The sequence below is a fragment of the Hydra viridissima genome, unplaced genomic scaffold (genome assembly GCF_058129835.1).
Source record: "Hydra viridissima isolate aposymbiotic clone 2 unplaced genomic scaffold, HvirCarnegie_v1 scaffold_4, whole genome shotgun sequence".
In the NCBI taxonomy this organism is placed as follows: domain Eukaryota; kingdom Metazoa; phylum Cnidaria; class Hydrozoa; order Anthoathecata; family Hydridae; genus Hydra; species Hydra viridissima.
In genome coordinates this window covers 7,970,001-7,983,649 of record NW_028324303.1, presented here as the reverse complement: position 1 = coordinate 7,983,649, position 13,649 = coordinate 7,970,001, and the positions used below count along the sequence as shown (strand labels likewise).

The 13,649-nt window shown below is 30.0% G+C and overlaps 4 protein-coding genes and 1 long non-coding RNA gene across 7 annotated transcripts in view; all 5 read right to left on the bottom strand.

Annotated features, from left to right (window-relative positions):
* LOC145199620 (endoribonuclease Dicer-like) overlaps positions 1-4,129 on the bottom strand; it is a 36,309-nt gene extending 32,180 nt beyond the window's left edge. The window contains exons 1-3 of the mRNA XM_090084278.1: positions 3,756-4,129; positions 2,741-3,328; positions 2,468-2,659 (exon numbers count right to left, since the gene is read on the bottom strand). Coding sequence (XP_089940404.1) covers positions 2,468-2,659; positions 2,741-3,328; positions 3,756-3,963 — 988 coding nt within the window. The 5' untranslated portion in view covers positions 3,964-4,129. The remainder of the gene's footprint in view (positions 1-2,467; positions 2,660-2,740; positions 3,329-3,755) is intronic.
* A 3,069-nt stretch (positions 4,130-7,198) lies between these two features.
* On the bottom strand, positions 7,199-11,471 carry LOC149889671 (uncharacterized). Its single transcript, XM_090084321.1, has 2 exons — positions 11,317-11,471; positions 7,199-7,635 (listed from the first exon to the last, which is right to left on the bottom strand). The coding sequence occupies exons 1-2, from the start codon at positions 11,361-11,363 to the stop codon at positions 7,329-7,331; spliced, it is 354 nt and encodes a 117-aa protein (XP_089940447.1). The 5' UTR covers positions 11,364-11,471; the 3' UTR covers positions 7,199-7,328.
* On the bottom strand, positions 7,940-10,270 carry LOC149889672 (uncharacterized). The gene has a single exon (XM_090084304.1). The coding sequence runs from the start codon at positions 9,915-9,917 to the stop codon at positions 8,052-8,054; it is 1,866 nt and encodes a 621-aa protein (XP_089940430.1). The 5' UTR covers positions 9,918-10,270; the 3' UTR covers positions 7,940-8,051.
* A 640-nt stretch (positions 11,472-12,111) lies between the features above and the next one.
* On the bottom strand, positions 12,112-13,164 carry LOC149889670 (uncharacterized). Of its 2 annotated transcripts, none has more exons than XR_016451903.1 (3): positions 12,796-13,164; positions 12,461-12,712; positions 12,112-12,282 (listed from the first exon to the last, which is right to left on the bottom strand). It is a non-coding gene; the product is annotated as an uncharacterized LOC149889670 (long non-coding RNA). The 2 variants fall into 2 exon arrangements; XR_016451904.1 differs by having other exon boundaries at positions 12,461-12,519.
* Positions 13,165-13,459: 295 nt separating this feature from the next.
* The window catches only part of LOC145192013 (uncharacterized), a 4,452-nt gene continuing 4,262 nt past the window's right edge, over positions 13,460-13,649 (bottom strand). For both annotated transcript variants that reach the window (XM_090085898.1, XM_090085897.1), the window contains one exon: positions 13,460-13,649. This exon is cut by the window's right edge and continues 194 nt beyond it. The gene's annotated coding sequence lies outside the window, so the exon portion shown is untranslated.

Below are 13,649 nucleotides of genomic sequence, written 5' to 3'. Positions count from 1 at the left end.
CCAAAAAGCGTCAAAATAAGATTCTGCATTTTCTAGAACATTTGCATGTATTTTAATTCAAATGGAATCTGTTAAAATGGAGAAATCAAGAGAAATTGTCTTGATCACTTAAGTGGTACATATGACCAACCGTTGTTTACCAACAACTTAGGATTTGGAACTGAAAGTGCCAAGATGAATTTATTTTTCTGATGAAAAATACATAGCAAGAACTTTTTTTTTTTTTACTGTTATTAACTTTTTATTTAATCGTATATTATACAAATATCATTACACGGAATTTGTTTCAGTAAAAGGTTTTTCCCGTAAAAAAAATCCATTACCGCTATTGGTTGCGAAGTGCATTTTCCGATAAACGCCCTAAATTCAACGCCTCGACTATTTTTCAAGTTCGACTTTCTCAAGCACGAGCTTGAAATTTTCAAGTCTCGTTTACGCATTCGCTCAAGTCAATTTTTCAAGTCTGACTTGACAAAGTCGAACTTGAGATTTCAAGTCGAACTTGACTCAAGTTCGGTTCTTGCATTCCACCCGAAATTTCAAGTCGGGTTCTTGGATTCGGAAGGAATTTTTGCTCTCTCAAGTCTGGTTTGAAGTCAGACTTGAAAAAGGTCTATTTTTAGCGGTTTTCAAGTCTGACTTGAGTTGAAGTTCGCTTTGTGCATTCGCTCAAGTCGCACTTAAGGTTTGAAATTCGACTTCAAATTTGAAGTTCGGTTCTTGCATTCCACCCTAAGACAACGATTCGGCACTTAAGAGGCTCTTTTCCAATCAGATCTGCATGAATTCGCTTAGCGCCAAAGATGTAAAAACAATTCACTGTTTTCAGCTTTTATTTCTTGTGTAAATCGATATTATCCTATTTAAATGCAGTTTTTTGGTCATTCTCTTACAGTAAGACAGTGATACACATTACAAATTTGCTTGTAAAATATTTTGGTGTTTTTATTTCTTATTATATTCTTTTTTTCAAATAAAAGTTCATTTAAAAAAATTAAAAATATTTAATTTAATTCATTATGAAACATTTAATAAAAAACTCATTATAATACATTTTAATCATCTAAAGGGGAGAGTGGTTTATTCTGACGTGTTTCTAATAAAAACAAAAAAAGCTCAAAAGGATGTACGACGCTTAATTGAAGGATTACCCTCAATTAGTCATACCTAAAGTATATTTAGTTATATCTACATCCGACCAGTTTATGTAGAAGACAACTTTTGACTAGTTTATCTAGAGGACAACTCTATTAACAGCATCTTATTTGCTTTTATTTGTTTATACTATAGAATAAATCTGAACAGCTTTGTTCTGTAGTATAAGTAAGTGAAGGGTAACTCAAAAAATCAGTCATCAACTTTGTTTATGCCCTTGTTAAGATTATTTGATTTTTTTAATTTTAATTTTATTATTGAATTATCCATGTTTTAATCTATAATTATTTATACTTTTAACTTTTTTTTACAATCATTTCGTAGATGGCAAATCAAACCTCTCAGATTTTGGCTTAACACAGGCTCAAATTAAGGATTCTCATATCCAATTTTGCATCCAGGGATTCCCCGAATGTATCTTCCAAGATCCCGACACAATTTTATTTCATTTTTATCTAAATTCATACTTCAAATATAAGCAGTTTCTGGCACAGATTCTTAATAGTACACCAATCCAAACTGCTATTTGAGTTAAAAAAATATTTTAAAAAAAGTAAACAATCAATTGATTGATCACTTAATCGTTACATTTCCTCGATTTAATACCTTGAACGTAATGTCCCCAAAATCTTAACAAATCACGTGTAGCTAACCAGTTACCTTTCTCAACAACAAATGCTAATGGACATTTAAAAGTCCCTCTTCTTGTTGTCACTTTCACTGTCACTTTCACCCCAGGGATCCCTTGATCCTGGTAAAAAAAGTAACAGCGAGTTATCTTAGAGTTTCAATGAAAAAAATAGCTCATGAGACTGCAATTAGTAGTTATTTTTTTCGTTGAACAATTAAAAAAAAGAAATTGAAAAGGTTCAATTTCTGAAAACAATACGAAAGACTTGAAAGACATAACGTCTTCTGCATAACCACGCAAACCACGCAACCCACAACTGTCAAAGAACTCTTTTCTCAAGTCCCATTAACTAAACGCCACACAAATTTGACGGGGTTAAAGCGTTCTTTGAAGGGAGAATGAGACAAAATTTCGATTGAGGAGCTTTGCGGAGTTGTTCAAAGTTTTTCTAAACGACTAACTCTGTGTCAAAGCTAAAGAGGGCCAATTTTATAACCAGTTGTGCATAATATTATTACTAGATCATATTGTTATTTTTTGTTGTTGATTTTCTGATTTCCAGCAAAAAAAAAGCTTATGTTATCAAAAAGCTTGATGACATGATATTTTTGTGTCACCCTACATATTATTCCCAATCTAAGTTATATACTTAAAAACTGCATTCATGGTAAAAACTCTTACCAAGTTGTTTGAGAAGTATTTGTGCAGCCCAGTTGGTACATAAAGGACCAAGAGATTCTAAAATTTCTTTACAATACTTCATTGCATCAGCTGATATTGCACAAGCATTTTTTACTGAAAAACGCTGTTTCTCGAGTAACAAATTATCAACAGTAAAATCGATGGCTATTGCTTTGTTTTTAATTTTTAAATCTAAAAGTTGATTTAAAATTCAGAAACATTAATACAAAGAAACCTCATGTCAACTACTTAACTATAAACAAAAAAACTTACCAGAAAAATGCTTGAAATGTTTTTCAAGGTTACATTTCATAAACTCAATAATACTAACAAATTCTGAAAAACCATTCACTGAAAATCCATTTGTAAAGGTTACAACTTTTTCCATTGGTTTAGTGGCAAAAGACAATGTTGCTTGAGGGTCTGAACAAGTGACAGACTTACATCGCAATCTTCTCTCCAAACTTTTAATTCGATTTTCTAAAAATGTTTTGATTGATTGCTCCTTATTTACACCAGTATACTTTTCATTAATAATTGAAGCAGTCAAACCCAAAATATGTGGATGTTCTAACTTAGGATATTTTTCAAAAAACTCCATTAACTTGACATAAGGATGTTTTTTTGTGGCATTATGGCATTCATCCATGATTATCAAATTTATATGATACAAACAAAAAATGGAATGAGTTAAAATATCAACAAGAATCTGTGCTGTCATAACAAACACATCAATTTTGTTAAACTCTGATATCCATCTTTGTTTGTCCCAAAAATCAACACCCATATCACCAATATAATAGCCAACTTTTAGTGAGGTATGATCAGCAATTACTTTTCTTTGTTGATTTGCAAGAGGCACTGAAATAGAATTTTATATCATCATGTAAGTTATTGTTTGGAGTTTCTCTGTTCTTACATATTATTTCTAAAACATTTTAAAGGTCTTTAAATAAACATGATAAATGGGCAAAGAAAGTTTAGGGAACTTAGACATTGGAAATTAAAACATTTGATTAAATAAGTAAGAAAAAGGCAATTACTAAAAATATAAATACATTAAAATTATACTAAAATTCATGTACCATAAAAAGTCAATCTAAATACTTCAACCCCAATTTAAATAAAATTAAGTCAAGCTTATCTTTACACTCAATTGAAAAACTGCATGAAATATCATTAAGTGTGTACATAAAATGACCACAAAATCTTTTTATGCACTTCAAACTTTGTATCAAAAATTTAACACATTAAAAAGAAATTTGATTAACACTTAGAAAAGCTTTACCTGTACAAACAAGAAAAAAAGTTCTTTTTCCTCTTTCTTCAAACGTTCCCTTTATCTCATTTTGTTTTTCTTTTATTAACATAACACTTATGAAAGTTTTCCCAGTTCCAGTACCAAGACAAACAATTGTGTTGGATTTTTTTGCAGCATCCAAAAGTTCTATCTGATATGGCCTTGCTGAAAATGACTCAACACTTGCTTCCTGCATATCAGCTATAATCAAAATGCCTTAAAGATACACATTTAAAATGGAAAAAAGTACTGATGTGTGTGTGTGTGTGTGTGTGTGTGTGTGTGTGTGTGTGCGCGTGTGATTTTATTAGCTATGATCATAGATTTAAATATCTATAAAGAGAAAAAAAGCTTTTTATGCTATATATACACATGCGTTTTGCATGTTTGATCATCTGATCAAAAAAAATATCAGCTGATTGGCTGATGTTTTCTTTTTCTTAGAAACTAATCCTTTCTGAGAAACGCTTGTTTGAACTGAGCCAATCAAGGTCGTTCAGTAGCGTAATGTTATTGTACGCATGTGCAAATTTTATGGAAAAGTTAGTCCTTAGCGATGAACGTTATTTAATTCTTTTTTGTTATTGTTTTGATTTAAATTTGTTTAGCGATAACCCGGTTGTATAATAAAAAACCACTGATCTCAAAATATAACTGGATAGCGTAAACGGGAAATTTTTTGAAGCCAGTTTTAGCCGGTTAGCGTTCTATCGGATGATTCAAAATAACATTTTGAACTTTTAAAAAAACGCAGACCTAGAATATTTTTATATGCTCGTACGCATGCGTTTAAAATGAAAAACTACCACGCTGGTTTTTTATTAAACGAGTTTCGTTGACATAAATACTATATCTATATAGTATTATATATTATATACACAATATTGGACAAAACATTTGCAACCAACATCGAACAATGCTAAAAAGTGTTCCTAATTTTACATTTCTTAAAAACGAAACGAACTATACTACCACAGCAAACAGTTCAGGAGTCTGGAGTCATAGCATGCCATGACATGAGCAATCAGCTGACAGGTGACAGCACACAGGCAGAATTTCGTTGACAAGTGCCATTTTGCAGCGGACAAAACAAGTGCAATTTTTTTGGTTTGTTTCATTTTCTTAAGTCTGGTCCGTGTCAACGTCACGGAAGTTTTTTAATAATTAAAGGAAGTATCCAGAAGTTTCCAGAAGTTTCCAGAAGCATGCAGAAGCTTCCAGAAGTTTCAAGAAGAAGCATCTGGAAGCGTCCAGTAGCATCCAGAAATATTTTTATGACTTCAAGTGCAAAAATGGCTCCCGACAGTCTTGGATTGGAACTAAGAAAGAAAATTATTGGCGATTACGTAAGTGGAATGTCACAAAAAAGTATTTGTGATAAATATCGCGTGAAAAAATGGACCGTATCAAGACTATGTTCCAAATATCATTCTACGGGGATTTTGGTAGCAGATAACAAGGGTGGAAGACCGCGTTCCACCACTTCTAGAGAGGATTGTATAATCGTCAGATCCGTAAAGAAGGATCCCTGGATACCATCAGTCGAGATACAAAAGCAATTAGAGCTACCTGTATCGGACAATCAGACGATGTGCTGTTGAAGCCGGATTGTTTTCTCGACGCCCTGCAAAGAAACCGCTGATTTCACTAAAAAACCAGAAGAAAACACTCCTGTTTGCTACATCTCATATTGACTGAAATGTGCAGAAATGGCGAACTGTCCTGTTCAGTGATGAATCGAAGTTCAACATCATTGGGAGCAATGGCATTTGCCGTGTACGTCGACCGGCCGGAAAACGCCTCGATTTACGTTACTGCCATAAGACCGTGAAGCATGGTGGAGGCAATGTAATGGTCTGGGGGTGTTTTTCTGCTAACGGTCTAGGTCCAATACATCGAAACAATGGAATAATGGACCGTTTCATGTATAAAAATATCCTGAAAGATGTTATGTTACCTCATGCTGAATGGAGTATGCCAATAAAATGGGTTTTTCAGCAAGACAACGATCCGAAACACACTGCAAAAGTAGTCAAGCAGTGGTTTCAAGACAACCACCTATCGGTGATGGATTGGCCGCCTCAATCTCTGGATCTCAACCCTATCGAGAACCTGTGGGAGATCGTCAACCGCAGAATTAATCGTGAAGGTGTTCGTAATAAGGATCAACTGTTTGAACAAATCCAAAAGGCCTGGGCAGCGATTCCACAAAGTTTCGTTGATCACCTGATCGAATCTATGCCTCGAAGATGCAAGGCTGTGATCGACAACAAAGGATTCGCCACGAAATATTGATAGCGAAATACAGCTTGGTCAACATTTTGTCGAGTTGCACTTGTTTTGTTCAGAAGGAAATCAACTTTTTTTAATACTTTTGATTAATTTATTAATTTTCGTGTACAAATAATGAACTTTGTGATGAATAAAACTTGAAGAACTTTGTCTCTAAACAGTTACATAGTTATTTCTCTAAATTGAAAAAATGCAGCACTTTTATATAAAGAAACTAAATTAGCATTATTTGGTTGCAAATGTTTTGTCCAATACTGTATATACATAAATAATATATCTATATGATATTATCTACATGCATAAATAATATATCTATATAGCATTATATATTACATATATACGCATATATATTTATATGTGTATATATTTAATATATACAACGCATAATATATACACATTATATACAATATATATATATATATATATATATATATATATATATATATATATATATATATATATATATATATATATATATATATATATATATATATATATATATATATATATATATATATATATATATATATATATATATACACAGCTATTCACGAAAGTTTAAACGATTGCAGAATTTTCAAATCTAATCTTCGGTTTTTCTTGAATAAAAATCTAACGGAAATAGATATTAAAATAATTATTTTTCCAATTTGTTAAATAGATTATTTGTTAATAGAATAAAAAAAAGTAGGTTTTGACTCATTACCGTTCACTCAGAAAATTCATTAAAAGGTAGGTGATAGAAATTAAGAGGTTTCACAAAAGTTTAAACGAGTTTATTTAGGATCAATTATTTGCCAATTAATTGATAAATCCGCTGCGAAATTTTTTTTTCGCAGCGAATTTATCAATTAATTAGCAAATAATTGAGTAGTTTTTCAATCAAAAAATTCATCACAACATCATCAGGCAGCTTTTAATTCATTAAAAATCAACTTAAAATATTGTGAATTTCAAATTAATTTCAATTGCGTGCAAATGGGTCGAAAATCAGTTCCTAGTGACATCAAATGGCAAGTTATTGGTATGGCGCGGACAAAAAATCACACAAACGTTCAAATAGGCAAAATACTTAACATTTCTGAATATTGCGTTAGAAAAACCATCAAATCCTGGGAACTTACCAAGGACGTCTCCGACATGCCGCGTACTGGGAGACCATCCAAACTCAGCAACCGTGACAAAAATGGTATATTCAGAATGAGCAGAGAAAACCCCAGACTCAGCTACAAAAAGCTAGCACAAATCTTCAATGAGTCAAAAAATAATCTAAAAGTTAGCAGAGAGCTCGTGAGACGAACATTGTCGGACAAAGGTATTGGAACGTATAATATACATGCAATCGTTGCACATATCCTTTGTGCCTTTTTCAAGGCATATTTTTAGCAGATCAAACTCCTGCCAACTCATATCTGGCGTCGCCCATTTACTTGTATAATAATGTATTGGCTTCTTTCCTTTTGGAGGCCAGTACACTATCTTTTGATTTACATCAACCCAATGCAAGGGAACTATGCACTTTTTTGTCAAACCTTCTTCATTTATGGTCACAACAGAATACAGTCTTCTTATGGAACTAAAAAGAAAAACAAAATATTGTTTATGTTTTAACAAACAGGTTCATAAAATGACACAAATATAAATGTGGTGTGCAAACAATGTCACATTCTGAACAAATTGTTTTCAAATATTCATATTGTCAAATAGTTTTATCTTATTCATATTGTCAAATAGTATTCTCAAATAGTTCATACAAAAGTAAGAGTCATCAAAATTTATGTCTGTAATAAAATTGAAATGTTTCAATGTATGTTTAATTGGCCATAAACATACACCCATGCAGGTTTGTGGTCTTAAAAAGGAAGATAAATGATTGCAACTTTAACAAATCTGATAGGATTTATTTAATCTATTATTACATACTAACAAGTAAAATAAACAATATAAAAAATATTTTTTGTCTTATGCTAAATCTAATACTATATTTTCATGTTAATAAACCAACTCATGTACCAATGCTGAAATAACAAACCCATCTTCAACTTTCATACAACATTTACGTAAAAGGTTGTCTTTACGTTCAACACAAACAAGAGGTTGAACACTATTTCTAAGAAAGTATATTCCAATATCTTTTGATGGGAGAAAATGAGTGAAGTAATTTTCCAAGCATTGTTTACGATATGATTCGCACTGAAACTGATCTTCAGCAACTTGTTTTATTAAGAAAACTATAGTACTCTCAGTTAAAAAGCAATTATCTTTTTTAGATGTAGTTATTTTACTAGTCAACTTCTGTAACAGAACTACATCATCCATTTCATCCAATCTTTTTGTAATCTGAACTAATGGATTGTGTTTGCTACGTACTAACTGCTTTAACTTTTGGAGGTAATTCTCAAATTTAAAAGACGATATAATGTCAAGAGAAACATTATAAAAAAAAACATCATCACATAAATGCAAGAGACTATGGACATTGTACACACAAAACAACTCTCCAAAAATTTCCTGGGAATTTACTACAAAGTAACTTAGGAGTTGACGAGCACTTTGAAGATTCAAATTACGAACATGAGTATTACTTTCGCACAAAAGCCTTATTGCAACAGAAAAGCTAATAAAGTGCTTATAAGCAGCTGTGTCTACAATTCCTTTTAGAACAACTATGGCAGTATAAAGCAAAAACGTCAGCAGTTCAGTTGCTTTCCACCGATCAAGCTCACTTAACGTTCTGGGTTGTCGTACAAAATCACTTGGTAGCTTTCCATTCAAACCCACAAGTTTAAAAGTAATTTGACTTATCATACTAGTGGATATTTTCCCAGTATTGGTACCTTTAATAACCCCTTTTAAAAAATATAACCATCTCCGCATACACCCTAAGCACACTAGATGCATATAATCTAATGGAAACATGTTGATAAAGTTTATTGTATCAAGTTCTCTCAGAATTGAATTACTTTGTTGATGAGATCTCCCATTTTCATCTTTTTCCTTATAATCATCATTTTTAAATTTTTCATTTGTTCTCAAACTAACACCTTCTTCTTGATGTGTAAAGACTACTCGGTGAGTAATACTTTTCCCCACTATTGTACATCTCTCACAAGAATGCAACCCAGAATGAGTAACAATTCCTTTAAGCAAAGCTCTAGCAGGGGCATCACAAATAAAAGCATAAATATTAATTTTGTAATTAATTCCATTAACATTGATAAAATTATTCTGCAAATCTTTTAACTCATTAACAAAGTCTCTTAAATATGTATCCAAGGGTGGTTTGTTATTCCCACAATAAAGTCCCACAACAAACGGTTCAAAGTTCATAATAGAGGCAAGAATAGGCCACAGCTGAGTAGAACTTGATTTGAATAATGGCATTCCATCGATATTAAAACTTAAATATAAAGACGTTTCTGAAATACAGTGAAGAATAATATTTTTTGTAACTTCTGCCTTTAAACCCAAGTAGATGAAATCTCCATTATCAAGATTAGTGTAAACTATGTTTCGCCTAGTATTCAACAACGTCCTAGAGTCTTTAGGGACATTAAAAGAAGATTCTAAAAATATGTTTAAGATTTCGTTTATACATTGTCGTGTGCACCCATTTTTAATTGCCCAACTGCGTAGTTTTAAACATAAAGCCTCATCATAACTGTCATTTTCAGTTATATTTTCATGACAATTTGATAACTTTGAACATTCATTTTCTGATGGTAAGTCATCAACAACTGGATCATCCAAACAATGATTTATATCATCTGGAGATATACAACTGTGTTCAGGCTCAGCTTCATCAAGGGGCTCTGGATTTACTGGAAAATTTGACATAGATATATCATACATTTGCATAACTGCCCTTCTACATGCACGCCAAGAAGAAAGCGAACTAAAAAGTTTATAGTTATTTCACACACCTTCTTTCTTTTGGTAAAAAATTGTTAAAATTATTTGATGTTATTCTAATTGGACTCAACAAAACATTAATTTAAACTTAACCTGCAAAACCTGGTGTTTGAAAAAATTGTTATGGGGTTTATTTTAAACAAAAAAAATTTAAACCCCACAAAAAAAATTTAAAGCATAACTAGATTGGTCTATGTGATAACACTTTAATAATATATCACCTAACCTGAGGTAAAAAAAGTTTTTATTGCTATAGCTAGCCCTCTACTGTAGATTGAAAAACAACAATATATATATATATATATATATATATATATATATATATATATATATATATATTTATATATATATATATATATATATATATATATATATATATATATATATATATATATATATATATATATATATATATATATATATATATATATATATATATATATATATATATATATATATATATATATATATATATATATATAGGTAATCCTTCAGTTAAGCGGCGTAAAATAAATACATCCTTTCGCTTTTTCAGCACTTACGGAGGAGATTGTTTTTGTTTTAATTAAAACAAAAGAAAGAAAACTTTAATAATTGCATAGCATAATTAACTTTAATTAAAGAAACTTTAAAACTGCAAATTATTATAACTTTTCTATTTAAGCTTTACAAGCTTTACAAATTTCTTAAGAATCAAAGATAATAAATTATTCATTATTTTGTTTTAATTTCATTTTCCAATAAAGTATCTAGTTTTTGATTACTTTTAATAAACTAAAACAAGTCTTAAGAATAAATTGTTTTGATTTGGTCATGCGCCAAAGATATAAAAACGATTCACTGTTTTCAGCATTTATTTCTTGTTTATATCGTCAAAATCTTCTCTAAATGCAGTTTTTTTTGTCATTCTCTTACGGTAAGACAGCAATACACATAATAAATTTACTTGCAAAATAGTGTGGTGTTTTTATTTCTTGTTATGTTTTACTATTCATTTTTTTATCTACGGACGAGAGTGATTTATTCAGACGTATTTGTAACAACAACAAAAAAAGCGAAAGGATGTATTTATTTTACGCCGCTTAACTGAAGGATTACCTATATATATATATATATATATATATATATATATATATATATATATATATATATATATATATATATATATATATATATATATATATATATTTGATATCTGAATTTCTAAATAATTTATATATAAAGATTGTTTAGAAATTTAGATATCAAATATAGATATTTAGACATCAAGTAAAGATTTCTTTCCAATCAAGTATAGATTTAACAGATTGTTGTACAGTAATCTGTTAAATTTCTATTTGCATACCTTGTATTTGGATTCGATCTTTTTCTAGTTGTAATATATTCCGCCATTTTCAATTCTAATATTCCTGATAATTTTGTATTTTCAAAAAAATCCGTTCATAGTATTTGTGTGACGTTTTTTGAACGTGAATAAAACGTTGATAAAAGTACGTCATTTTTCAATTGACCCAGTGGGCACGCAACGTTTTATGCACCATTAAAACCATTAAAAAACGTTTCACGGGACCTTTAAAAAACGTTTGCAAAACGTTCTTGTGCCCACTGGGTAGGCGTTTACAGTTTTCAAAAAGCGTTTTTTAAAGGTTTTTCTAAGGTCCCGCAAAATTATAAATCAAATAATAAAAAAATTTTTATCAAAACGTTTATCAAACGTTTTTAAAACGTTTTACAAATATATTCGTCGTTCAACCGACCATTAAACGTTTCCTAAACGTTTGCAAAACGTTCCTGTGCCCACTGGGACCCAGTGGGCACAAGAACGTTTTGCAAACGTTTTTTAAAGGTCCCGTGAAACGTTTTTTAATGGTTTTTTGAACGTTCATATGAAACGGTGACCGGACGTTTTCCTAAAAACGTTTTTTGAACGTTTTTTAAGGGTCTCACGAAAACGTTTTTTTGATGGGTTTTTATTGTGTAAATGAAACGTTTTAATCTATTCAAGAATTATCCTAAATGGATTTATTTAAGTATAAGTTATTTCAGTAAATAACTTATGTTATGCAGAAAAAAAATCTTTTACAAACGAAAATTTAGGAGCAACAGCCTTGATCCCGATAATTTAATAAATTTCTAAAAGTTGAATTTTCTGTTTATTTATAATATAAGCATACAAAAAAAGCATACATTTATAAATAAGCCTACAAAAACGTAATAAAACAATTGTTACACTGTTCTGTCAAGAGCTCTCTTCAAATGATCTTCAACTTATCGACCGAATCGAACTTCGTTGTATGTGACACCAGTGTTTCTAAAAACAGAAATACTATAGAAATCTTTCATGGATTCCAACTAGCACATATAAAGGGTGTTACTTGAACAAACATTTATACTCATGGTAAATTCTACACTTTACTTTTAGTTTATTTAACAATTTTTTTAACCTTGTTATAATTTGATTATGTAATAAAATAAAATAAAAAAAAAACCTGATGAAAGTTCCTCATAACAATAAATTCAAGTGATGCTTCTTGGGTAGATTTTTAAACTTGATGAAAAAAAACTTCATATATTATTTATTAACGTTGGAAATACTTTCAAACTTGATAAAAAATATTTATTTACAAAAAATGTTTAATAAAACCAGATGACATTCTTTGATAAACTTACATTCAGCAACTTTTTGCACTTTAAAAATAGGACTTGCTTCTCTTATGTGCAAATAACTGTGATATGCTGCACTATTTAATTCAAATATGAATAGAAATAGCTTCATACATTTATTAAAAAATTTATTTATAGAATATTTTTAACTCAAACATACCTTGCATTCATTTGCTTGTAACTATGTCTGCACCTTTGATACTCATAATTGCGAATAATAATTTTAACAACTGATTCTTAAAAGCATTTAGGCTTTCAGCATTTACCATCTCACCTGGTAGACAATTCCAGCTGTCGATAACTCAATTTGAGAAGAAGTTACTTCTGTTATTATTTGATCAAACTATCTCTTTCACAAATCAACTTCTATGACTGTGGCGAGATGCAGAACGCATCGGAGTGTGGTGCCAGTTAACAGTTTCTTTACTATACTCGATTTTAAAAAGCTGTATTAAGACTCTACAATGATATCTTTCTTAGTAGGTGGTCATTTTTAAATACTTAAAATGAAAATATTTATATCTATCTATATACATACATATATAAATAAATATATATATATATATATATATATATATATATAAATATATATATATAAATATATATATATATATAAATATATATATATTTATATATATAAATATATATATATATATTTATATATATATAAATATACACACACACACACACACATATATCACTTACAAATTTACCAAAAAGTTATACCTCTGGGACAAACAGATTATTTGGGACATTTTTGTGTGCACATAAAATTTTTGTCTCTTTAAGTAAATTTTTTTGTAAACAAAACAGTCGTGGTAAAGAACTTGTAAAATAATAAACTAATTGAGAAAAAAATTACAATTAAAACGTTTATTAACGTGTTTAAACATAAATCTTGCTCAAGCGACCATTAATTGTTTACTAAACATTTGCAAAACATTCTCGTGCCCACTGAGTAAAAACATTTTGTATCTATAAGTTAAGTAAATAACTTATGTTATCCAAAAAAAA